The sequence below is a fragment of the Agelaius phoeniceus genome, chromosome 2 (assembly GCF_051311805.1).
Source record: "Agelaius phoeniceus isolate bAgePho1 chromosome 2, bAgePho1.hap1, whole genome shotgun sequence".
In the NCBI taxonomy this organism is placed as follows: domain Eukaryota; kingdom Metazoa; phylum Chordata; class Aves; order Passeriformes; family Icteridae; genus Agelaius; species Agelaius phoeniceus.
The window spans coordinates 2211888-2239075 of NC_135266.1; the positions used below are offsets into that span (position 1 = coordinate 2211888).

The 27188-nt window shown below is 44.7% G+C and overlaps 2 protein-coding genes across 2 annotated transcripts in view; both read left to right on the forward strand.

Annotated features, from left to right (window-relative positions):
- Positions 1-26730, forward strand: MORC3 (MORC family CW-type zinc finger 3). Its single transcript, XM_054654605.2, has 17 exons — positions 1-124; positions 5752-5824; positions 7902-8034; positions 11190-11402; positions 13446-13595; positions 14281-14428; positions 14514-14645; positions 14928-15047; positions 15453-15550; positions 17557-17661; positions 17764-17886; positions 17996-18070; positions 19659-19701; positions 20615-20799; positions 21290-22121; positions 22246-22409; positions 25097-26730. The coding sequence occupies exons 1-17, from the start codon at positions 86-88 to the stop codon at positions 25248-25250; spliced, it is 2787 nt and encodes a 928-aa protein (XP_054510580.2). The 5' UTR covers positions 1-85; the 3' UTR covers positions 25251-26730.
- Positions 1-27188, forward strand: part of DOP1B (DOP1 leucine zipper like protein B) — a 169931-nt gene that overhangs the window by 71108 nt on the left and 71635 nt on the right. The window lies entirely within an intron of this gene.

Sequence of the window (27188 nt, forward strand, 5' to 3'; positions counted from 1 at the left end):
GCCCCGCCCCGCGTGCGCGCGCCCGGCGCCGGAAGCGCGAAAGGCCGCGGGGAGGCGGAAGCGCGCGCGGGGCCGCGGCCTGAAGATGGCGGCGAAAACACAGGGCGGGATCCGCCTGAGCGCGGTGAGTGCGGGCGGGCGGCGGGGCCGCGGCCGGCCGGGGCACGGCACCCGAGGGACCCGCTGGGGACCGGCTCCTTCCAGCCTGCTGCCATGGCCGGGGACACTTCCCACCGTCCCAGGCTGCTCGGAGCCCGTCCAGGCTGGCCTTGGGCACCTCCGGGGTCACTCCCTCAGCGAGGGCGGGGAGCGCTGCCGCGTCTCTGTGGGGGACGTGGGGCCGGGGGCTTCCCGCCCTCATCCCCGCTCTGATCCGGGAAAATTCCCTTCTCTGGGTCCGGCCGGGCTGTCCGAGGGGAAGGTGAGGGCTGGGGGTGGGCTCGGTGTTGGGGGCGGGATTTCCCCGCCTGTGGCGAGCGCCGTGACCTCTAATTGCCGGCTTGTAACTTCAAATCTTAACTACTTTTATTGCGAGCGGCCTAATTACAGTTTAACCCTAATTGCAGCTGAGAGGGATGAGTGTTCGCGCAGTTCGGTGCTGCTGTGTCGGGTTTTCAGTCGCAGCGTTGTTGCTGAGCTGTTGTGGCAATTGGTTGCGTTGTTCGTGCCGATGGAAATGAAGTTAAAGCTGCTTTTTCAGGGGAAACAGGAGAGGTTTTCCCAAGTCAATGCCTCTAAATCTCACCTGTTCTCATCACCTTGCTTTAGGACAGGGGAAAGGAGCAGGAGTGCTCTGATGAGTAACTTGTGAAATATTTGAGTGACAAATACTGAGTGTAAGGAAGTGTGTGTTGGAATATGCTCAGCACTGCTGGCATTACAGAATCATTTAGGATGGGAAAGACCTCCCAGATCATTGAGTTCAACCTCTGGCTGAAATTTTATCACCTAATGTCGATTTCTGTTACCCTAATAGCCATTTCTGTTACCTTAATGTGAATTTATATTACTCTAATAAAAGTTGCTAAAATAAATTACTCTAGAGGTGAGCTTAAACATCATCTCCTTGAAGTTCCAAAATTGCATTTTCATTTTGATTTCAGGCCTTTAGTTCTTGCAAGTGTTTGAAACCCGTAATTTGTGTGATATTTTATTGCAGCAGGGTTGTCCTGCTTCTTTAGATAAAGATTTGGATTTATTATTACTTTTTGGATGTGTTATTGGTTGTCTTGAGAGGAAAAATATCAAAAATCAGCCTTTGCCTGTGGCAGTTCAGAGTTTAAAATCATTCTCAGGTTGAAATCACTTTGCCAGGCTGAACTCTCAGAAGTACAAATGAAACAAGATGCACTTGGGAACTTTCTGAATTGTTTTTAGGCTGCTCTTTGGTTTTGTTTGTTGCAGGCACAGCTGAGAATTTGCATTCAGTGGCTTTCCAGTGAAAGCTGTGGGTTTTGTAGGGTTTTTCTTTTTTATTTTTATTTATTTTTTGCTCAGGTGAGGCAGCTGATGCAGTTTTGACCAGGTTTTGTAAAAGGCTTTGTAATGCAGAGAATGGTGGGGAGAGCTGATAGTCACAGTTCTTTGGCAATATAAAATATTTCCTGTGGATTCAGAGGCACTGGGAGGGCCTGGGAACTCATTCCCAGCCTGGAATTTATCTCCTGCTGGAGCTCTGGCAAGATTTTTGTCCAGCTGAGCAATGGAGCAGCTCAGGGAAGTGATCCAGGTTAATATTTTAAGAGTGGTTTTGAATTTGGATCAGTCCCTTGATGTGGTTCATCGAGCAGTGCTGACCTGGGATTGTGTAGCTGGCAGGGGAAATTTCAGGAGGAATTTCAGTCTGGAAAGGGAGCTCAGGCCTTGGAATGAGATTCCCAGGGAGCTTTGCCGTGCCCAGCCCTGCAGGTGTCCCCTGCAGGTGGCACTGAGTGCTCTGGGCTGGGGACAAGGTGCTGCCCACTCCATGGGCTGGCAGGGCTGTGCCAGCCTCAAGAATTCCATGAAAATGGCAGAGTTGTTCCCAAGAAGTTGTTAAATAAATGCAGGCTAAACCAAGCTGCATTTTTCACTCAAATGAATGATTTGCTGTAGTGATGATGGGTGACACAACACACATTTATTATGTGCAAGCAGTAAGTTCCTAAGATGAGGCAAACTCTGCAGGGGTTTGGGATTTGTGCACACCTTGGGATCTGCAAGGGGTGGGAACTGAAATTCCCAAGCTGCCTGTCATTTTTGAGGGATAAACTGCTTTATTCCTCAATATTTGCTGCTATAACTGAGGGGATGCTGTCCTCAGGACAGGTCAGTTCCAGAGAGGCAGGTTTCAGCTGCATTTGGCTGCACAGAAAAAATGAAATTACTAAAGAAAAACTCACTGAATAACGAAATATGTTTGGCTGAGTGAGCAAAACAGCTGGATTGGCAAAGTGAGTGTTGAGCTCTAACTGAATCTCAATTAATTATGAGCTAATTAAAGTGGTGCATTGATGAATTAAGTGTAAGGACAAACGGACTGAAATATTTCCTGGTGAGTTCATCAGGAATCAGGGAGTGCTTGCTGACTGCTGCATTGCTCTGGAGGAAGCTACAAAACTGATGGCCTAAAACCACCCTTCTCCTGCTCTTTAATCTGATTTTGTGCCCTTGTTTTAATGAGCCAGGCCAGGCTGGATGGGGCTTGGAGCCTCCTGCTCTGCTGGGGGGTGTCCCTGCCTGGGCAGGGCTTGGGGCTGGGTGGTCCCTGAGGTCCCTCCCAGCCCAGGGCAGGGTGGAATTCTGTGACCCGGTGCTGCTGTGGGCTCTGAGGTAACTCTCCCATGAATTCCCTGTGGCACTCATGCTCTGCTTTTTCTGAGGGTTGGGAGATGGCTTCCAGTTCCCATCTTCCCCTCCCTGTACCTGTGACACTTCCCAGTGCTGTGAGCATTGCAGCCTCCCCCAGGCAGTGATCTGGAGAATGCCAGCAGGATTCCTGGGATGTTGTTCTCACAATTCCCAGTGGTTCACAGCAGTGGAGCTGTTGTGTTACACAGGCAGGCTTTGATTGCTGTGCACACAGAATGGTTTGGTTCACAGGCAGAAAAAGACATTTTTTTAGACATTATTGGTGATGACACCACTGTGGGTGACACTGAGGTGTCCTTCCTCAGCATTGTCTGATGGTCAGGGGAGGTGCTGCTTCCTTTTCAGAAGGAATTTCTTCCTGGAAAGGGAGGGTGCTCAGGCCTTGGCAAGGCTGCCCAGGGAGCTTTGCAGTGCCCAGCCCTGCAGGTGTCCCCTGCAGGTGGCACTGAGTGCTCTGGGCTGGGGACAAGGTGCCCATGGGGCACAGCTGGCACTGCATGGGCTGGCAGGGCTGGGCCAGCCTCAAGAATTCCATAAAATTCCCAAGTGTGAATTGATGCCTCTGTCAAAATCACAGTCAGGGCTTCTTGCCAAATCCCTCTTGCTGAGATTCCAGGGAATCCAGCAGGGAGCCCAGCAATGAATCCAGCAGTGGAGCCCAGCAGTGGAGCCCAGCAGTGGAGCCCAGCAGTGGAGCCCAGCAGTGGAGCCCAGCAGTGGAGCCCAGCAGTGGAGCCCAGCAGTGGAGCCCAGCAGTGGAGCCCAGCAGTGGAGCCCAGCAGTGGAGCCCAGCAGTGGAGCCCAGCAGTGGAGCCCAGCAGTGGAGCCCAGCAGTGGAGCCCAGCAATGACTCCAGCAATGGAGCCCAGCAATGGAGCCCAGCACTGAATCCAGCAATGGAGCCCAGCACTGAATCCAGCAATGGAGCCCAGCAATGACTCCAGCAATGGAGCCCAGCAATGAATCCAGCAATGGAGCCCAGCAATGAATCCAGCAGGGAGCCCAGCAATGAATCCAGCAGGGAGCCCAGCAATGAATCCAGCAGGGAGCCCAGCAATGAATCCAGCAGGGAGCTCAGCAATGACTCCAGCAGTGAATCCAGCAGGGAGCCCAGCAATGAATCCAGCAGGGAATCCAGCACTTGCAGCCTCCTGTGTGCCTGGAGTTCCTCAGTGTTTCAGCAGGGAGCTGAGCAGATGCCAAATCCCTGAATGTGCATCCCTGTGGTGGGTTGGGGATTTTTTAAGTCTGGTTTTGTTTTGCCAGGGAGGGATTTCAGGTGGGAAAAACCCCAGCAGTTGTTTCTGGTGGATTTTGATCCCAAAGCTTAGAAAACCCAGGAGCAGATGCTGGAGAATCAGATGAGGAGAATCACCCAGGGCTCTGAGGATCCCCTGAGTTCCTGCACAGCAGAGGGAGAAATCCCAAGATCCTTTTGCCCACATGCCATGGCACATGTGAGGTTTCCATTAATAACCCAGAGGAATTTTTCTTTTGGATTCAGAATTACTTGGAAGTGTTTGTTGGGAGCACCCTGGCTTAGCCTGACTCCATGCACCAGATTTTGCAAACCTGGAGCTCTGCAGCACAGATGGCAACGAGGAAGGTGCTGCCTGCTCCCTCTGGTGCTCCATGGAGAAATGCAGGGATTAGGTTGCACTTGGAATTGTGTCATGTGCTGCTGTGACCTGAGCATCGAGGTGACAGCTCTTGGCACCTTCTGTTGCTCTGAACCAGGGCTGCTGCTTCTCCCTGTGCCTTTCTCCTGCTCTATGCCTGGTTTGTGGCTCTAGGATTTGCTTTTAGCATCATTCCTTTTCACATTGGAGCTTTGAGGTGGCTGCTTGCTTTTATTTGCACTTATATTTACATTTTACTTTTATTTATGCTTCATACCTTGATAAAAGTGCTTGTCAACAAGTAACTCTGTAAAAATGCAATGTGGATATGTCACAGTATTTTAAAATCTCTCTCAGATTTTCCCTGTGTAATAATGTGGATTTTGCTGTGGTTTTTGTGTGACTCAGTGGTACAGGGGCAGTTTTCAGTCTGTTGTGTTCATGGTGCTGCTTTTTCTGCCATCGCCACGACTCTGGCAGGGGGGCTTGAGCACATCTGTGCAGGGGGTTTGTGTTAAAGGCTTTGTAGGAGTGTAACCATGGATTTCCTCAGGGCTAATGCAAACACAACCAGCAGCTGCAGCAGTTAAATTTTTCCAAATGTTGTGTGGACAGGTCCTTAACTTACATGGATTTTTAGTTCTGCTTTTCCACGTCTGGAAGTGAATATACGTGAGCCTAGGCTGGGGCTGCTTGGTAACTCTTTGGCACCGACATCTCCAATTTACATGCCCTAAAGAGGTGCTTTATTTGCATATTTTCATCTAATTCTGGCAGTGCCTGTGCCTTTGTGTGCATGAAATGTGTGAGATCCAAGTGCTAAAAGCACCAAGCACCCCCTGAGAGGGGATTTTGGTCACTGTGGGCACAGACAGTGCCCCACAGAGAGGGTATTGGGTGCTGCTCACTCTTCACATGAAGTTTGAATCCCTCTGGTTTAAGAGGTGAGTTTTTAACATCTGAGAGCTTCTGTTACTGGGTTTGGACCGTGGCTTTGATGTTTTCTGTAACCTCTGGAATCATTAGATAGCAATAGTTCCTTGTATTTTTATTAAGATAAAGGATTGTTAGGATGACAGCCCATGCTCAGAACATGCTGAAACTGTGCTTGATTTCCTCTTCAAGAGCTGTGTTAATGTTCTCTGCCAAAACCCAGAAATCAATTCAATTACAGCCTTCTGGTGGTGTTGTCCAAACCAGCCTCGTGAAATTTCCTTTATTTGACAGCCTGGTTTCTGCCTTGGAGAGCACAAACTAATGCCCTGCTTGTGCTTTATTCCAGCTGTGCCCAAAGTTCTTGCACACCAACTCCACCAGTCACACCTGGCCCTTCAGTGCAATTGCAGAACTCATAGGTAGGTGATCAATAGTTGGGATAATTCTTGTTCCTTGGTACAAACCCTTTTTCCTTCCTTTTAGGGGAAGACCTGGCTGAACATCCTCAGTGCTTTTGCTTTTTGTTCTGCTCCTGTTACCTGCATTACCTGGGGCTTATGCATCTCTTTGTTAGCTCCTGATGATCATCTTGCCTTTGATTGTGAGCAGAAGTCAATTGGACACCTCCAGTGTTCCTCTTTTCCACAGTCAGGGAGTGAGTGATGAGCTGGTTCCTCAAAATAAAGGTGGGGCTTGGGCCCCCAGCCAGGCTGACTGAGCACCTGGCTGCTGTCAAAGGGAAGAGCAACTCCTCTGGTCACACATTTCCCCCTTTTCCTTTTCCTTTTCCTTCCCCCTCCCCCCCTCCCCCTTTTCCTTCCCCCTTCCCCCCTTTTCCTTTTCCTTCCCCCCTTTTCCTTTTCCTTCCCCCCTTTTCCTTTTCCTTCCCCCCTTTTCCTTTTCCTTTCCCCCCCTTTTCCTTTTCCTTTCCCCCCTTTTCCTTTTCCTTTCCCCCCTTTTCCTTTTCCTTTCCCCCCTTTTCCTTTTCCTTTCCCCCCTTTTCCTTTTCCTTCCCCCCTTTTCCTTTTCCTTCCCCCCTTTTCCTTTTCCTTCCCCCCTTTTCCTTTTCCTTCCCCCCTTTTCCTTTTCCTTCCCCCCTTTTCCTTTCCCCCCCTTTTCCTTTTCCTTTCCCCCCCTTTTCCTTTTCCTTTCCCCCCCTTTTCCTTTTCCTTTCCCCCCCTTTTCCTTTTCCTTTCCCCCTTTTCCTTTTCCTTTCCCCCCCTTTTCCTTTTCCTTTCCCCCCCTTTTCCTTTTCCTTTCCCCCCCTTTTCCTTTTCCTTTCCCCCCCTTTTCCTTTTCCTTTCCCCCCCTTTTCCTTTTCCTTTCCCCCCCTTTTCCTTTTCCTTTCCCCCCCTTTTCCTTTTCCTTTCCCCCCCTTTTCCTTTTCCTTTCCCCCCCTTTTCCTTTTCCTTTCCCCCCCTTTTCCTTTTCCTTTCCCCCCCTTTTCCTTTTCCTTCCCCCCTTTTCCTTTTCCTTCCCCCCTTTTCCCTTTCCCTTTCCCTTTCCTTTTCCTTTTCCCTTTCCTTTTCCTTCCCCCCCTTTCCTTTTCCTTTTCCTCCCCCTTTTCCTTTCCCCCCCTTTTCCTTTTCCTCCCCGTTTTCCATTCCTCCCCCCCCTTTTCCTTTCCCCCCCCCTCCAGAAAATTAACCTAACAGAAGAAAACAGGGATTTTTCAGCTAGATGAGGTCAAAGCTGTCCCAAAGGAGGAAACCAGAGCCCTGTGGCTGTGGAAAGGCCTGGCTGTTTTGGGAGTACAATCTGTTCAATCATCTCAGCTCTCTTCACACTCCAAATACTTCCAAACTTTCAGCTGTACCTGTCTGTCCTCTTTTGTGATGCTGGAATACATTTTATGAAATATTTCACTGTGATGCAATTTGGACTTAAAGTTTACAGGAAGAAACCTGCCAAGGAATCACCAACCTGTGACCAAGCAGTGATTCCTGTGATTGGCTTGATCTGTTTTCTGTGTCTCAGCTGCACCTGGCAAGCAGGCAATGAGGCAGAGGTGCCATCACATCCCACCCTTCCTCCCCCTCACAAATCCCTGGGGATGAGGGGAAAAGATGGACAGAAGTGGTGTTGGGGCAGCTGAGCTGGGCCTGGCTTTGCTGCCAGCAGGGCTTTGTGGAGCCCTGGTTTCTCTTTACTCAGTTTGGTTTTCACATCCTGTAAACAGAAAGTTGAGTCTAAAGCATTTTACAGTAAGGGCTGGGAGAAAGCAGACATTGCATCAGCTGCTCTGCAGGCAGGAAATGAAACTGGAACCTGGGCTTGGTTTCATTTTCTGTTCTCGTGTGAGCTGCTCACCTCCAGCTCCATCTTTGGTCTTTGTGTCCCTGTCATGGATCATCTGGGCAGTTTTGTGTTGGTTTGGTGAGGTTCTGCTGGGTTGGATGCAGCTGTTCCATCCTAACACTCTAATTGACTTTAAAGTGTGTCTGCACTCAGTTAATTTTTGTTTTCTGGTGTCCCCACTGCTTTCCTTGCCCTCAGACAATGCCTATGATCCAGATGTCAGCGCCAAACAGATCTGGATCGACAAGACCGTCATCAACGACAACATCTGCCTGACCTTCACCGACAACGGCAACGGCATGAACTCTGAGAAACTGCACAAAATGCTCAGGTGGGCACCTCCTGGCACCTGCCTGCTACAAATTCCACTTCTGCTTCTGCTGTTCCTCACTCTATTCCTGTTTTTCATGTGTAATTCACTGGTTTTGCTCATAAATTCAGCATTTCTGAAGGTCCAGGTGAGACTCCAGAGCAGGCAGATGCTGCTAAAGCTTCCCTGTAACTTTGTCAGGGAACTTTTACCTCATCATTTCCTTTTATCCTTTCTCTCAGCCTTCCCTTTATGCTCTGGAAACTCTGTAGTGACTGCTAGTAGAGATAAGGAGAATTCAAACATTTGATTTTTACTATCATCATAATCTTTATTATTATTGTTGTTGTTGTTGCTATTATCGGAGATAAGGAGAATTCAAATATTTTTACTATTTATCATTATTATTAATATTTTTATTTTTATTTTATTATTATTATTTTAATTTATTATTATTATTATTATTACTATTATTATTAACAACAACAACAACAACAACAACAATAATTTGGTACATGAAATATGTGAGATCCAAATGCTAAAAGCACAAAGCCACAAAGCACCAAGCACCCCTGAGATGATGATGATGATGATGATGATTATCTGAGCTAAGGAGAATTCAAATATTTAAAATAATAATAATAATAATAATAATAATAATAATAATTTGGTACATGAAATATGTGAGATCCAAGTGCTAAAAGCACAAAGCCACAAAGCTCCAAGCACCCCTGAGATGATGATGATGATGATGATTATTATTATTATCTGAGCTAAAGAAAATTCAAATAATAATAATAATAATAATAATAATAATAATAATAATAATAATAATAATAATTTGGTACGTGAAATATGTGAGATCCAAGTGCTAAAAGCACCCCCTGAGAGGGGATTTTGGTCGCTGTGGGCACAGACACACTTGCTTTAGTTTAAGTTAGTGAATGAGAGAAAAGGGGATTTTTACCTCAAACCCATTGGAATATTAATAGTAGAATGTATTATAGAAAAATTAATGGATTTTCTATTATTTAAATTATTGTCTATTTATCTTTAAATATTCTGTAGGGTTGGAACTGATTTTTCTCTTATTTCTACAGAAGCAAAAAGCTTCTGTGCAATTTCTCTTCTAGTGTAAAAAACTGCTCTGCCTGCAGATTTAAATTTGAGCAAGTTTGAATTCAAACTGTTATTTTTCTGTTAGATACCATAATAAATCCTAAATTCCATGTGCAGTTCCCTGTTTTACTTGAAGTGTGATACAGAAATGGAAAACTTGTGAATCAAACTTTTACTAGGAAGTGGAGAGAGAAAAGAGACAGGGTTAGGGGCTGTTATTAGTATTTATTGTGAAATGACAGGGTAACTACCAGAATCCCATAACAATGCTTTTTCACCTAATTCCAAATTTCATATTTCTGTTCCATAGTTAAAAGCTGGAAGGAGATTTCCCTAAGTTTTTGATGTGTGGTTTTAGCAGCGTTGTCCAGGTGATTTTAGGATTTAATTGTTCAGGAATCCCTGACCTCTAAAACAAGAGGGTTGGGTTAAATAATTTGCCAAGTCCTGCACTTGCATCTCTTGAACCCTCAAGTTTTGCAGGGATTTTTTCCCACCCTTGATGCCTTGAGAAGGCTGACCTAGAGCAGAGGCTGGAAGGAGCTAAAGAATAAAGCAGGGATTTAATAGGAGAACTCAATGGATGCACCTTGGGCAGCACAAGAGCCCAGCCAGGGCTGCACCCAAGATGAACCAAAATGGTCCCAAAATGGACAACCAGTCACAAGGTCTCTCACTTTTAGAAGTTCTGCTCTGTGGCAGTCATTTTCTGGAAAAAATCCCTTTGCCCAGGATTTTTCCTGGGAAGCTGAGAAGCCTCTGAGAAAAGGAAAACAATTCTTATCCCATTTGCTTCTCCTGTGTTGTGCTCATGTGGAATGTGTTTGGAGATTGTTCACCCACAGGTGATTGTTCCATTGGATTCTGCTGGGAGTTGTTTTCACTCTTTGGCCAATCAGGGCCAAGCTGTGTCAGGGCTCTGGAGAGAGTCAGGAGTTTTCATTATTATCTTTTTATCCTTCTGTCTGTATCCTTTCTGTATTCTTCAGTGTAGTTTAGTATTCTTTAGTATAATATAATATTATAAAATAATAAATTAGCCTCCTGAGAACATGGAGTCAGATTCATCATTCCTCCCTGCCACGGGGCACCCCACAAATCCAATACTGCTCCATTTGCATCTTGGAGTTCATTGTCCAATTCCAGCTTTAGGTTATGGAATCTGTCTCAGTTTGGAAAGCCAGGTGCCTGCTAAGGAAGGCAGGAGCCTCCCCTGAAATGGAGAAAATGAACCCTCTCCCCCCAGCCTCCAAATTGCTATAAATTTTTAATTAAGGGGCTCTCAGGCAAAAATGTGGGAGCAGGAAATAACAGTTCTTTAATAGGGAAGAAAATAAATGGATAAAATAAACAATGCATTAAACTAAACCAACACTGCCAGAGTCAGAACCCAGCCTGACACCCTGTGGGTCAGGGTGCTGGCAGCAGAACCATTGGAATTGTGGCTCAGCCCTCCTGCAGTGCTAGGGGTGGCTCTGCTGGAGCAGGGATCCTGGAGAAAGGTGCAGTCTCTGCCTCTGGAGATCCAGGGGAAGAAGCAGCTGCTGTTCCTCTGGGAAATCCAGTGCAGAAGCTGTGCTGGTGTTCCAGAATCTCCAGATTATATCCAGGCAGGAATGCTTGGCTCCTCCCTCTGGGCTCACATCTCCAATGGGATGCTGCAGTTCTTATCAGCCATGCAGGGACATTCAATGGCTGTTATCAGCAGGTGTCCCCTCCTGAGGGAGGAGTGATTGTGAGCACTCAGAGAGAGATAAGGCAAACTGCCCACTTGACAAAAGACAGCTGCCATACAGATGGGAATGGAATCCATCTTGCCTTGCAGTCTGGAACACAGTCCCACCCTGCTTGTTTTTCTCTCTCCAGCCCACGGTGTTTGTGCTCCTGGGCTGAGATTTGCATCATTTGTCCTGGAGCAGGAATTGTCTCCCTGCTCTGTGCACAGAGCTCACCATCCCATAATACACAGCCCAACCCCACACACTAAAGCAGCACAGAACCTGAAACCCATAAAAGCTCAAACCCGAGGCCTCACCCTCTGTGTTTCCCGGTTGCAGCTTCGGTTTCAGCGAGAAGTCGGTGATGAACGGCCGCGTCCCCGTGGGGCTCTACGGCAACGGCTTCAAGTCGGGCTCCATGCGCCTGGGCAAGGACGCCATCGTCTTCACCAAGAACGGCGACACCATGAGCGTGGGGCTGCTGTCCCAGACCTTCCTGGAGGCCACCAAGGCCGAGCACGTCATGGTTCCCATCATCACCTTCACCAACCAACATATCCTTCCTGCCCGCCCGCCGCAAAGCGCCGGCCACGGCCCAGTCTGGGGAGAACGGCGCCCCAAGGAAAGCTTTGGCTGCTTTTGTGGGTGTTCATGGCAAAGTTTTCTCCTTGGAGGGCAGAACATTTCCAAATTTATATCAAATTTGAAAATTTATATTAAAATTTCAAATTTACATCAAATTTTCAAAGTTAATATCATTTATGTAAAAATTACTTTATAGGAAAATTTATATCGAAACTTCAAATTTATACATGCATGTTTATATCACTTTTCTTCTTGGAAAGGAGAAAATTTCAGGTTTATATCAAAATTTCAATTTTATATATTGGTGTTTATATGAAAATTTCAAATTTATATCAAAATTTCAAATTTATATCAATTTTCAGTATAATTTTATATCAATGTTCAAATTTGATATAATTTATAACCATTTATGTGAATATTTATATTAATTTATATATTGATGTTTATATCAAATCTTCAATTTTATATGTTGATGTCTATATCAAAATTTCAAGTTTATATCAAAATTTCAAATTTATATCAATTTTCAGTATAATTTTATATCAATGTTTAAATTTTATATAATTAATAACAATTTATGTGAATATTCATATGAATTTATATGAAAATTTATATCATATTTTCAAATGTATATATTGATGTTTATATCAAAATTTCAAATTTATATCAACATTTCAAATTTATCAGTTTTCAATATAATTTTATATTAATTTTTAAATTTGATATAATATGTATGAATATTTATATGAATTTATTTGAAAATTTATATCAAATTTTCAAATTTATATATTGATGTTTATGTCAAAATTTCAAATGTATATCAATTTTCAATATAATTTTATATAAATTTTAAAATTTGATATAATTTATATGAATATTTATATGAATTTATATGAAAATTTATCAAATTTTCAAATTTATATATTGATGTTTATATCAAATTTTCACGTTTATATCAATTTTTGATATAATTTTCATATCAAATTCTAAATTTGGTATCATTTCTATCAAAATGAATTAATATGAAAATTTTGATCAAATTTTAAAATTTTCCAACTTCCATATGGCTTGTTTATATCCAAATTTTTCCTTGGAGAGGAGCCATAAGCCAGGAAATTATGCTGTAATTGGTTACAACTTTTCACTTTGTAGGGATTCTGAGCTGTGCAATGGGAGGTTTGGAATTGGGAGCTGCCGTTGGGCATTGGGTGCTGCCGTTGGGCATTGGGTGCAGCCTTTTGGAATTGGGAGCTGCCGTTGGGCATTGGGTGCAGCCGTTGGGAATTGGGTGGTGCCGTTGGGCATTGGGTGCAGCCGTTGGGAATTGGGAGCTGCCGTTGGGCATTGGGTGCAGCCGTTGGGCATTGGGAGCTGCCGTTGGGCATTGGGTGCAGCCGTTGGGCATTGGGAGCTGCCGTTGGGCATTGGGTGCAGCCGTTGGGCATTGGGTGCTGCCGTTGGGCATTGGGAGCTGCCGTTGGGCATTGGGTGCAGCCGTTGGGCATTGGGTGCAGCCGTTGGGCATTGGGAGCTGCCGTTGGGCACTGGGTGCTGCCGTTGGGCACTGGGAGCTGCCGTTGGGCACTGGGAGCTGCCGTTGGGCACTGGGAGCTGCCGTTGGGCATTGGGTGCTGCCGTTGGGCATTGGGTGCAGCCGTTGGGCATTGGGAGCTGCCGTTGGGCATTGGGTGCAGCCGTTGGGCATTGGGAGCTGCCGTTGGGCATTGGGTGCAGCCGTTGGGCATTGGGTGCTGCCGTTGGGCATTGGGAGCTGCCGTTGGGCATTGGGTGCAGCCGTTGGGCATTGGGTGCAGCCGTTGGGCATTGGGAGCTGCCGTTGGGCACTGGGTGCTGCCGTTGGGCACTGGGTGCTGCCGTTGGGCACTGGGAGCTGCCGTTGGGCACTGGGAGCTGCCGTTGGGCATTGGGTGCTGCCGTTGGGCATTGGGTGCTGCCGTGTCCTCATTTCCTGCAGTCTGTGCTGCATTCCCTGTCCTTAACCCAGTGCCCACGGCAGATCAGCGACCCCGCAGAATCCAGGAACAGCCTCAAGGCCATCCTGGCCCATTCCTTGTTCTCCACTGAGGAGAAGTTGCTGGCAGAGCTGGACGCCATCATAGGCAAAAAGGGCACCAGGATCATCATCTGGAACCTTAGAAAGTAAGAGAAATCCAGGCTTCTACTTCTCACTAATTTCATGTTTGCTTTCAGTGTGTGCAAACACAGAAGGATTTGGAATTGTAGAAATGAAGAGAAATCCAGTCTTTACTTTTCACTAATTTCATGTTTTCTTTCAGTGTGTGCAAACACAGAAGGATGTGGAGTCATAGAAATTAAGAGAAATCCACTTTTACTTCTCACTAATTTCACATTTTCTTTGAGTGTGTGCAAACACAGAAGGATTTGGAATCGTAGAAATTAAGAGAAATCCAGGCTTTTACATCCCATTCATTTCACATTTTCTTTCAGTGTGTGCAAACATAGAAGGATTTGGAATTGTAGAAATTAAGAGAAATCCAGGCTTTTACATCCCATTCATTTCACATTTTCTTTCAGTGTGTGCAAACACAGAAGGATTTGGAGTCACAGAAATTAAGAGAAATCCAGGCTTTTACTTTTCACTAAATTTTCTTTCAGTGTGTGCAAACACAGAAGATTTGGGGGTTCTTTGTGTGTGGAATAACTGGAACAAGCTGTGTGCAGTTTACAATTTGAATCCTGCTTCCCATTTTTTATTTGAGCAAAATTCCCCTTTTTTCCTCATTTCCTGGCTCTCCCACAACACCTCCTCTTGTATTTGCTTTTTTCCTCTATAATGAATACATTTTCCCATCTTCATTCTTAGAGATAAAAATGACAAACCAGAATTTGACTTTGACAAGGATAAATATGACATCAGAATTCCAGAAGACTTGGATGAAACAGGCAAAAGAGGCTACAAAAAACAGGAGAGGATGGACCAGATTGTTCCAGAAAGTGATTACTCCCTAAGAGTACGTGTTGGATCTTTAAAATTGGGATTATTTTTGGAAGCTGGAGGGTGTAAATGTTTTCATTTTAACAGAATCTGTTTTCTAGGCTTACTGCAGTATTTTGTACCTGAAGCCAACCATGCAGATCATCCTGAGAGGGCAGAAGGTGAAAACACAGCTGGTTTCCAAAAGTTTGGCCTTCATCGAGAGGGATATTTACAGACCCAAATTTCTCAATGTATCCTTTAATGTTTCCTTTGCAGAGCTGAATTCTGGGACTGCATTTTCTTCAGTTATATTGATACATTTGGGGTTATTTTTTGTGGGTTTTTTTGGTGGGTTTTTTTGTTTGTTTGTTTGTTTATTTTTTGTTTTGTTGTTGTTATTTTGGTTTTTTTAAGTCCTACTGAAGGAATTATCTCAGTATAAGAAAAGAAAGCTCTAAGACCCACTCAGAGTAACTCTTATTTATTTGTGTTCCATGAGATTCACCCTGTTTTTCCTTAATATCTGCTCCAAGGCCAAAACAGTCAGAATCACTTTTGGATTTAACTGCAGGAACAAAGATCACTATGGAATAATGATGTACCACAAAAACAGACTCATCAAAGCTTATGAGAGAGTTGGCTGTCAGTTAAAGGTAAGAAACTGAGGCTTCAGAATATTTCAACATATCGATAAATTTCATTCAAACACTGATTTTAAAAAAGAATATGGATGGAAAGCAAGATATTGATGTATACTTGATAAAATCACCTTTTTTTACTCTGTGCAGCACTTAAAAATTGTATTAAGTTGTTTGGTTTTGAGCTGTTTGATACAAAAATATGAATCTGAGCACATGTTTCAGGACAAAACCAGGGGTAGAGCAGAGGATTTGTTCTTTAGGGGGTTTATATGAAGACTTTCTCCTTGCAGAGGAGTCATAAGCCAGAAATTCCTTTTTACCCAGTGTAGATCCAGTTAATAATTACCTCCAGCAAACTCTTGCAATATTGGCATGGATTTTGTGTTGGTTTTCCTGATAAACTTTAATTCCTTTCAGGCAAACAACATGGGTGTGGGTGTTGTTGGGATTATTGAATGCAACTTCCTAAAACCAACTCACAACAAACAAGATTTTGACTACACCAATGAATACAGGTATTTTTATCTGCATTTTCTAGCCCATATTGCCATTTCCTGGGAAATACTTGATAAAGCTGCTTCTTTCAAGAGGGAGAATAAAAGTTTCTGGTGTTGTGGCCAAACCTGGTTTAAATGCAGACAGTTCTTTTTAGACCCTTTTTTGTCTGCCCCCTCTTTGCCTCTATCCCTTTCCTTATAAATATTTTCCCCCAAAATCCACTCCACCTTGTTTTTCCCTGGATGTTCTTTTGTGGCTGTTCAGGAGGAGGCATTTTCCATGTGCCCAGCAGTGCTTTTAATGTGGATTTTCATGTGGAAATTTTGGGCATTGATTGCAAATGTTGGTGGTCCTGAACCATTTCCTGTGTGTGGAACCAGCAGTTCCCTTGGCACAGGGCAGGAATTGGGAATGCCCTGGGCAGGCACAGGGAGCAGGGAATTTTTCCACTTTTTGGGGTTTTTTGAACACTTCCCATGAAAGGGAGATTTCCTCAACCCCTTTGTGTGTCAGCACCCCAGGAAATCTGGGAACTTTGTGCCCAACCAGCCTGTCCAAAAAATGTAATTAAGTCAATATCCAGAGAAATGGGGAGAATCAGAGGATCACTAAGGCTGGAAAAGACCTCCAAACCTTAGAGTGCCACATCCACTTGTTCCTGGACATAACTTGGGGTGGAGGAGTGAGTTAATCTTGCAATTAAATTAAATAATGAGCCAAGTTCATCTGAGGAGAGGGAATTCACCCAGCTGCTGCTTCAGCAGCAAAACAGCTTCTCCTGTCTGGCTGCTGTGTGTTCTGTCAGCTCCTGGTGCCCTGGAGTTCCCTTCCTGCAGGGATTCCTGGCTCTGGTGTCCCCACTCTGTGTGCTGTGCTGTTTGTCACCCAGGAGCAGGTTCCCCATGCCAGCTGCATTCCATCCAGGAAGCAGCAGCTGCATTTCACCTCTGCTTTCAGCCCTGTTAAATGGGAATGTAACCCCCCAGCTTTCTCTGGTTTTACCCCCAGCCACCTCCCCTGCCCCTGGGGCGTGGGTGGGCACAGTGACACCACATTTGAAACATCTCCTGGGAAGCTTTTTGTACCAGGAGTGCTGCAGGCTTTCACAAAGGGTTTGGTTTGGTTTGGGCTGGAAGGTTGTGAGCCTGATGGAAAGGTGCCCTGCACTTCTTCCCTCCCCACAAGATGGACGTGGTCCCATCCATGCCTCACTGCTCCTTTCTGCCCACTGCTGTCCCCTGGCTCAGCACTTCCTGCTGAGGTGACCTGGATCCCAGCTCTGGGTCACACTTGGAGTTCACTGCACAAACATTTGGGTTGGTTTGAGGCCCAGGGCAGGTGCTGAGCCAGGGCTGGGCTGGTTACTCATCCACTGGATTGCTCAGAGCTCAATTCCAGGGGCTGTCCTCACCTCCCCTCCCCTGGGGGCTTTCTTGTTGTTGCTCACCTCTCCCTCCTGGGTGTGCCAGCTCTGGGAGTCCCTGAGCTGCACCAAACAAAAAACTCAGAAACAAAACTGAAAATTACCCTGAGCTGCTCCTTTTATCAGAGTGCAGACTTGATACCAAATGTTTGCCAGCTCCTTGTTGGAAAGTTGGACATCAGCCTGAGAATAGCCATGAACCTGCACTTGGGATGTGCAGGAACAGCCAGAACCAGGGTCAGGTGCTGGATTGGTTTTGTGCTTTTTTAAAATTCTTTGGTTGAGGCTGAACTGGTGAAGCCCCTCCAGGATTTGCTCTGCTCTTGATTTCAGCCTTTGGGCTCTGACTCCTATTTCCAGGAATTCCTTTGCTGACAAACATGACTTAAGACACTTCCTCATTTCTACAGGTTTCGAAATAAAAACATTTTATAAAAGAAAAAAGGAAAAGCTTTTTTAAAAGTTTTTTTTTCCCCACTCTTGTGCAATTAGAAAGATTAAAGTGGTTCATGCACTTTTTCTGTCACTGGAGTTTATAAAGATTCTTCCTGTGCTAGAGTTGGATTATTCAAGGTGATCTTTACATTCTTTTCTTTGCAGACTCACAATAGCAGCACTGGGAGAAAAGCTCAACGATTACTGGAACGAGATGAAAACCAAGAAAAACGAGGAATATCCCATGGCTCTGCCCGTCGAGGAGATCCAGTGAGTGCCGTGTGAGAGCAGAGAGCTGAGCACACAGTCCCTGTTTGTTGACAGGAGAGCCCTGTGTGGTGTGCAGGTGCTGATGTGTGTTGGTCTGCCCAGGAAACAGCCTGACCAGACGTGGGTGCAGTGCGACGCGTGCCTCAAGTGGCGGAAGCTGCCGGACGGAATCGAGCACTTGCCGGAGAAGTGGTACTGCTCCCTGAACCCTGACCCCCAGTTCAGGTAAGGACACGGCCCAGGGACACCCCAGCCCTCACACAGCCCCTGGCAGCAGCAGGGGTGCTCAGCTCCTTCTCCTGTGGGGCTTTTTCTGTCCTCTTCCTTCCCTCAGGAATTGTAGCGTGCCAGAGGAACCGGAGGATGATGATTTAATACACCCCACGTACGAGAAAACCTACAAGAAAAAGTGAGTTCTGGAGACTTTCACAGGGCTCCCAACACTAAACACACCAAGGACAGCTGTGCAGCAGGTGGGGTGACAGCCCAGCTCCCAGAGGGGTGATGGTCCAGAGGATTTGGCACTGTGAGAACAATCAGTTTGGGACATCCTATAAATAAATGAACAATCAGTTTGGGACATCTATAAATAAATGGACAGTCAGTTTGGGATGTGCCATAAATAAATGAACAATCAGTTTGGGACATCCCATCAATAAATGAACAATCAATTAGGATGTCCCATAAATAAATGGATAATCAGTTTGGGACATCCTATAAATAAATGAACAATCAGTTTGGGGCATATGCCATAAATAAATGAACAATCAGTTTGGGATGTCCCATCAATAAATGGACAATCAGTTTGGGACATCCCATAAATAAATGAACAATCAGTTTGGGATGTCCTGTAAATAAATGAACAATCAGTTTGGGATGTCCTATAAATAAATGGACAATCAGTTTGGGACGTCCCATCAATAAATGGACAATCAGTTTGGGATATCCTATAAATAAATGGACAATCAGTTTGGGATGTCCCATCAATAAATGAACAATCAGTTTGGGACATATGCCATAAATAAATGAACAATCAGTTTGGGACATCCTATAAATAAATGGACAATCAGTTTGGGACATCCTATAAATAAATGGACAATCAGTTTGGGACATCCTATAAATAAATGGACAATCAGTTTGGGACATCCCATCAATAAATGAACCATCAGTTTGGGACATCCCATCAATAAATGAACAATCAGTTGGAACATCCTATAAATAAATGGACAATCAGTTTGGGATGTCCCATCAATAAATGAACAATCAGTTTGGGACATCCCAGAAATAAATGAACAATCACTTTGGGACGTCCTATAAATAAATGAACAATCAGTCTGGGATGTCCCATCAATAAATGAACAATCAGTTTGGGATGTCCCATCAATAAATGAACAATCAGTTTGGGATGTCCTATAAATAAATGAACAATCAGTTGGGATGTCCCATAAATATGAACAATCAGTTTGGGACATCCCAGAAATAAATGAACAATCAGTTTGGGATGTCCTATAAATAAATGAACAATCAGTTTGGGACGTCCCATCAATAAATGGACAATCAGTTGGGATGCCCCAGAAGCAAACTCTGAGGGCTCTTAGGAGACCTTGGCTGGTGTAAATTTCAGAGGTGCACATTGAAGCATATTGAAAGGATCAACACATTTATTTAGGAATAAAAGAGTTCTTAGCTAAGGTGTATGACAAAAACTGATTTGGGTAATTGTGATGCTGCCTTATATTCCAGAAGTGGGAGTTTGGGGTTGTTGTAAATATTTTTATAAATAATCTAGAGGGAACTTGTTGGAAGTTAAACTAATTTCAGACAAGTTTCCAGCTTCCTGAGGAAATTCTCATTCAATAAACAAAAATACATGGCTTATTGTATCTAGCTGAGATGAGGAGTATTGTTTGCTTTTAGATCTTAGCTTCAGTTTTTATAATGAATGAACAGTTTGAATCTAAGCTCTTCATTTCTATTCTTTCCTTGCTGCTGTGCAGGGACAGGGAGAAACTGAAGAGGAGACTGGAGTACAGCCACCAGGTAACTGCTGAGGCTGGCAGGAGCTGCCTGCAGTGTCTGCTGCAGCATCCAGGTTACTCTGGTGGCTCTGCAGGATTTGCTCACCACGAGGAAACCCAAAATCCCCTTTCTTTGCTGCCCAGTGCTGGAAAATCCACCCTTTCTTTCTCCTTAGGAAGGAGTTTGAGAGGGACAAAGGTCTCTGGCCAAAACTAGAGGAGATGGCAGTCACTGCTTTTATGGCAGGACACCCAGTTCTTGAAAGGGGATTTCTTTTAAAGTAAAGATGCCCCTAAAAGTGGAGATCTCAGTGGGGATAGACAGAGGTGGAGCAGCTACACTTGTGATGGGAGACACTCAAATTCAGATTAAACCCAGATGCAGATCAAGGTGTTTGATGGGAATGTCTGGACTGTAACTCAGAATCAAATTTTCTAAGTGGGATTTCATTTCAGTTGCATTCAAAGTCAATTTCTGACCTAGGATCATTTCTGGAGAAGAGATGCTGCATGTGCTGTTTTAACCTATTTATTTCATTTTACTGTTTCTCTGCCATTACATCTCCCCCACTACAAAAGGAATTTTTAAAAGTGAAAAAATTGCTCATTTTGGGCCAACTGAGTGAACCCTGAGCAGCTTTCCCAGGGATGTCTGTCCTGGAGTTTGTGTCTGATGGGCAAACTCCAGACAGAGACACAGCTTGGGAGAAGCTCTTGCCTGGGATTCTGCACAGCACTTTCAAATGCAAAAGTGGGATTTGCAGTAGTCTTGTCAGCATTTATCATCCTAAAATCCTGAGTCTGGGTTCAAGGAGGTACTTGGATATGGAAATGTCAGAATTTTAGATGTTGGTATATAAAGAATTGCTTAAATCTCTCCTGAAGAATCTACTAATATCTGTTTATTTCCATTCTTAACTTACATTGTCTTATAGATCAATAATGAAATATTTTTAAAAACATCTGTTTCTTCAAGTAAAGACTTCAAAACATTCTCAGCTCCGAATGCAAAGGAAGCTCTTCCCAGGTTACTTATACCAAAATCCTCAGATGCTTCTGTTAGAAGATCTCTGCCTATTTTAATTAAAGTATCTTCCCCTCACTTGGATGCTGATAGCAGGTGAGTGGACCTGTACAAAGGAGATTCCTGTTTACTTCTAAAATTAATAAATTAATGAAAATGATGGTGTTGGGGGCAGCTTCAGCTGCTGAAATTCCTGTGGGAATTCTGGGAGCACGGGAAGCTCCAGGAGACTTGGTCAAGTACAAAAATGAATGCAAGAAAATGACAAAGGAGCATTTTTAGTGATTTGTCTACTCAGGAACAGAGTTTGTGTTCTCCCCACTCCCCAGGCTGTTTTCCTGAAGCTCTGGGGATTTTCCTGGGGATGCTGGGTCTGTTTCAGAATAATGTGGGAGTGTGGATGGCAGGCACTTGCTTTCACAGGAATTTATTCCTGCAGGTGATTTTCTGGAGTGGTGAGTTTGGAACAGTGCTCAGAGAAACACTGCACATGGTTGGAAACAAATGATTTGGCAGCATTTAAGCAAATAAATGATTATTTTAATATTTGAATAAATAATGATTATTTGAATGTTTTCCTCCTCAGTCTCAAAAGGAGGACACAGAGCTGTGCAACACCCGTGTCCCTAAAGACGCCTCGGCTCAGTGACAAAACATTCAACAACCACGAGGAGGAGGATGATGATGAAGATGTCATCATTTTAGAGGAGAGCAGCACTCCAAAGCCTTCAGCAGATCCTGATGTTCCCGTGGTAAAAACAGAGTGCATCAATTTGGATCAGGAGGAGAAGCAGAAGGAGAACTCTCCTGTGGGGGAACCTTGCAGTGCGACCACTTCAGAGGCAAGAAGTGAACAGCTGAGCTCAGCAACACAGACAGAGCTCCCAAAGCTGGTGGTGAAAAAGGAGGAGGTGGAAGACATCCCAGTCCACATTCCTGGGCCAGGGATGGAAAAGGAACAGCCCAAGGTCAATGGTGTTCCTGAGACATCTGTAGAGATGGAAAATGAACTGAAAAATCAGCTGCAATCATTGAACAGAGAAAAAGAAATGTACCAAAGCAAATGTGAAGCGTTAACCAAACAGGTGGAAACACTGGAGCAGCAGCTTTTGGAGATGAATAACAAATATGTAAAAAAGGAGATGTGCCACCAGGCAACGGAGACAGTTCCCTCCTGTGGGGAAGGGAGCGATGGCGGGAGGAGCCTGGCAGAGGTGACAGCTCTCTATGAGCAGGCCCTGGGGGAGATAGCAGCGCTCAGGGAGCAGTGCAGCACCCTGCAGAACCTAAAGACTGAGTGCAGCAAGTGTGCTGATGGAGAGAGCAGGAGTGAGCTGGATGAGATGGCAGTGCAGCTGGATGATGTGTTCAGGCAGCTGGACAAGTGCACCACTGAGAGAGACAGCTACAAAAGCCAGGTACACCTGCTGAAACACTCCTGCCACTTCAATTATTTCTAGTTTTCACTCCCTGTTTCACAGCACTTCTACTACACAAGGTTTTGAATAGTTCTTACAGCTTGATTTTTCTTTTGGTTGGCAGATTGAAGTCCTGGAAGTGGAGAAGAATCAAATGGCCTGTCAGTGTGAGGAGCTGAAGGCAGAGCTGGCTCAGTTAAAAGCTTCAATCCCCCAGGCTGTAGCACGTGCAAATGATTCTACCACCAGTAATGTAGAAGACTCTGTAAATTTTTCTGATGGAGAAAGGTATCAGTTTTGTTCTTTCTAGATGTTATTTCAAGATTTTTGCTTGTTGGTTGTATTTCAAATGTTTTGATGAAGGTTATGTTTGATAATTGTATAATAAAATGTGATGCTTGCAATTCTTTTCTACTGCCTTTTGTGACTCCTAACTAATGTTGTTGTTTTTTTCTTTTTTATCAAGTGATGTTTGTGATTTATGATTTGTGTGAGCAGGATTGGCCACAAGAGAATAGCAAACAGATACTTCTGAAAATATCCAAAATGTTGTATAATTTCTAACCACAACTTGCAAACCAAGGAGAGAAAAGGGAGGCAGGAAAGAGGAGGGTGATCATTATTTTCTGCTGTGCAATGAACTTCACTTTGAGAATCTGTTTTTCTCTTTTGAATCAACTCAAGAGTCTGGATTTGAAACTTTCCTGTAAGAACTCCTTGCTGCAGGCAAATCCTGTGGAGTCCTGGGGTCTGGGGTGTGTCTTGGAATTAAACAAAGGTTGAAACTTCCAGCTGGAGAGCTTGGAGCTCTTGGGAAGTGGGAACAGCACACACACAAAACCCAGAGCAGGGGGAAGCAGAGTGAGCTGAGGTCCCTGCTAGGGGACAATCCAAGGGGGAGCATCAGCTGGGATAAAAGGGGAGTCAGTTAAGGGATCAATTCAGCAAATTGACCCCTGGGACCAGAGGAGAGGCATTTCAGAGGGAGCTTTAGGGCCTTGTAGTATCTCCAGAAGTTCACATTCCTGGAAAAAGGCAGTTATGCTCATATTTAGGACAGCCAGAGCTCCATCCTGTCACTGCAGCCTCAATCCCAGGGAAAATATGGAATAAATCTGCCTGGAAGCCACCTGGAGCCCCATGTGAGTCAAAAAGGGAGTAAGGACAAGCAGCATGGGGTGACTGAGGGCAAACTGGGGATCAGCAGCAAGGCCAAGAATAGAAAAAGCTTTTGCACCTCAAGTCCTGTGTCCAGTTCTGTGCCCCTTTAAAAGGACAGTGAGGGGCTGGAGCATGGCCAGGGGTGGGGCTGGAAAACATCCTGGGAGCAGCAGCTGAGGGAGCTGGGCAGGGGCTGAGCCTGCAGCAAAGGAGGCTCAGGGGGGACCTCACTGCTCTGCACAAGTCCCTGCCAGGAGGGGCAGTGAGGGGGGTCGGGCTCTGCTGCCCTGTCCCAAGAGAAAGGAAGAGAAGAAATGGCCTCAAATGGCACCAGGGCAGGCTCAGGCTGGAGATTGGGAAAGGAAATTTCCTTGGAAAAGTGGTCAGGCCTTGGGCTGAGCTGGAGGTTTGGAGTCACTGTCTGTGGGAGTGTTCAGGAGGAGCCCTGGGGATGTCATTTTGGGGTGATTGTGGGACTGGATAATCCCAAAGTTCTCTTCCAGCCATGGGGATTCTGGGATTCATGGCCAGGGTGACAGAGCCAAATGAACTCAATAAATTCCTGATGCCATCAAACTGGAGTAAACTCAGGAGGGCAGAGCTGCTGCTGAGGGACTTTGACCAATTGGACAAAAGAGCAGGAAAAAAATCCCCTGAAAATTCCACAGGGGCACCTGTGAATTCCTGCAGGGGGAAGTGCCCGCGGGGCTGGGGACAGTGGCAGTGCAGGCTGAGCCAGCAGTGCACTCTGCTGGTGGCACCACCTGGGGCAAATGCCCGCGGTGCTGGGGACAGTGGCAGTGCAGGCTGAGCCAGCAGGGCACTCTGCTGGTGGCACCACCCTGGGGCAAGTGCCCGCGGTGCTGGGGACAGTGGCAGTGCAGGCTGAGCCAGCAGTGCACTCTGCTGGTGGCACCACCCAGCTCCAGTGACTCCTCCCTGCTGCCCGGCACTGGGAGCCCAGCCAGGATCCCTCGACGCCCTGGCAGAGTGGAGAATAACTTGGATTCTTTCCAGAGACTCAGTCTTAAAAAAGAAATTGACCCACATTAAAAATGACCTGTCAGCATTTAATTTTAGTTTTCATTATAGCTCTGATGTGTGTATATGTGTGTTTATTAAAAGAATTAGCAAATAAATGCAGGACTTGGAAGTAACTTCCCCCACAAGTTGATGGAGATATGGCAGCACTGGGAGAACTGGATAAAGGATCTCAGAGTAGAAGGAAATGGGCCACAGAAGGGATGGCTCATGGCAAAACAATTTGATCAGGAAGAGGACACAGCAAGGATATCCAGGAAAGAAACCAAAAACGAGAGGCACAGCCTTTTCCCTGGGCTATAACTCTTCCTTCCTCTTTATATTTTAAAGCCTTTGCACAAACTCCTCTTTCTTGCCTTCTCCTCTGTTTTTCTCTCCTTTTGTTCCTGTGGGTTGTGGTAGTTTGGGTTTCTAAATGGATAAAAATACCAGGCCTTAAAACTGCTTTGAGAAATACAGGTGGTGTGGGGGAAAGGATTGTACCAATGCTTATTCTGAAATATTTCTGACAGGAATTCAGGTTAGGATTGGTTTGAAAGTGAGGGAATATCCCCCTTCCTGCTGAAAACTGTAGAGAAGCTTGGAAAAAGTGGTAGATTTAGAAATAATCTTGATGCAGCTGCATCAAGAAAAAATGCATCCATTTTTTTTTGTTGTTGTTGGTTTGTGGGAGTCATGGAGCACCTCCAGGCTGGCTCATGAGTCCAGCTCTGTGAGGTGGGCTCTGGACACAGAATCCATCCCCAGCTAATGCTGTGCTGCTCTCTCCCCAGCCTGAAGCTCCGCTCTCTCCGAGTGAACGTGGGACAGCTCCTGGCCACCATCATGCCTGACCTGGACCTGCAGCAAGTGAATTATGACATTGATGTGGTGGATGAAATCCTAGGGCAGGTGGTGGAACAAATGCATGAAATCAGCAGTACTTAAAATCTCGGTGTTTTAGCAGAGTTTTAGTGCTCTTCCATTATAACCTGTAGGTTCCAGACTGTAAATGGGGCTGCTTCACTTTATATCTTTGACATAGGTGGATCTCTCAGTGTAAATATTCCACATTTAGCTGTTCACTTCCTCCTCAAGGAACACTGTCAATACTGACCCACCCTGATGTACTTAATTAAGGATTTTGCTTTGGAAATGTATTTGTAATTAAATTTGCAGATATTTTTACTATTAGGAATCTTAATACTTTTCTACAGACACCTTTTGGTTGACTTTGGATCTTATATAAGCATTAATACCTGTGAGTATTTCCTCTTCTAAAGTAGTGGAATATTTTAGAAATGCAAAAAAAAAAAAAAAAAAAAAAGAAAAAAGAACTTCCTTGATTTCCTTCCCAGAGTTGTTGTATCCCACAGTGTTGTTCCATTGCTCCCAGCAGTGTTCTGTGTTGCATTCACGGGATAGAAATGTAAGTAGTAGGTGAGAATTTGGGCCATATTTGGGGAATATTTGTGTGGTACTACCAAAAGAAGGGTTCTTAAGGGTTTTATCCTGAAAACTGGGGATGGACCAGTTGGATGGAAGCACTTGGAAAAGGAGGGATGCTTCTTTATCTGTGGTGTAAACAACAGGGTGAAAATGTTCAGCTCCAACAGCTTTAGACAGTTTTTATTACAGGCAGGAAAAGGGAATTCCTCTTTTTCACATCTCCCCTTTTAGAGTTGTGTGCTCTAAATCTTCCCATTTTTCCATGATCATGGGAAAACCTGGAAGCAATGGTACCAAGAGAAATTCCCAGCCAGCTGCAGGGATTTCTGCCCAAGTCATTGGGAATGACAAACTGGGTGGCAAAGACAGCAAATCCAACTGTTCCTTTGTGGTGGGACTGGTCACCCAAAGAGCGATCCAGAAAAATGATTCTTGCTTTGAAATTCAAAAAATGATTTCATTAGTGTTCAATATGTTGATTCTTAGGAAGTTTCTTTTTTTTTTAATTTAAATAAAGCCAATATTGTTGGCTTTTGCACTGCTACTGTCCTGAGTTAATCCCTTGGTGTCCCTTTGAGTTGTAGTTCAGTGGAATTCTTTCCATGGACAGTATTTCAGTGGAAGATCTCTCTCTATGCCAATAACGGGAATGCACTACTGTTGTACTTTATAAAGAGAAATTGAATGTTTGATTTGGGAAGAGGTGGCTGTAATATAACTATGTATGACTTTTGCAAAGTTTATATTTCCCATTTCTTGGTGTGTAGCTTTTCCATTTCTTAATCATTATTTATTATGTTTCATCAGACTGTAGCTGAATTTCTTGTAGACAACTGGCAAAATAGAGCACATGTCTATATTAAAAATGGCAAATTTACAATGTACATTTACACTTTGGACAACGGTGGACTTATGGAAATGGTTTCTATTTACTTGTTAAAATGTATTTTTTGTAAAAAATAAAAAGATATAAATCGGAGTTTGCAGGATCCCAACTTGTGTTTGTTTCTAAATAAAGCCTGGCTCAGTCTGGTGTAGGACTGGTATGGAAATGGGATGGGAATGTCCTGGATATGGAAAAAGCAGCACTGGTATAATCCAGAGGGTGTTAACGGAATGGAGCTGAATTTCAGAGAGCTGAATTTCCAGAATCCAGCTGAAATTTCCAAAATCAAATTTGGAAATTTTCAAATTTCCAAATTCAGCTGAATTCCAGAGCTGAAATTCCAGAATTTCAGGAAGTTCTGCTGTTGATTCATGGATGAGCTTCCTTGCCTTCAGAAATTCACCGAGCACGTGGACTTGCACCATCCTAAGGCAGTTCCTACTGCTGTGGAACTCCTCAGGACTTTGGTAAAAATAATTTTAAAATCCCCTATTCCATACACATCCTTCTCCCTCAGCTGGAAAGAGATGGAGAAGGAAGGGGTTGGTTTG

Coding starts and splice junctions, on each gene's coding strand:
- MORC3 (XM_054654605.2), top strand. CDS start 86: ATGGCGGCGAAAACACAGGGCGGGATCCGCCTGAGCGCG. Junction 14,646..14,927: donor ACAGACCCAAATTTCTCAAT/GTATCCTTTAAT, acceptor ATCTGCTCCAAG/GCCAAAACAGTCAGAATCAC. Junction 20,800..21,289: donor CACTTGGATGCTGATAGCAG/GTGAGTGGACCT, acceptor TTTCCTCCTCAG/TCTCAAAAGGAGGACACAGA.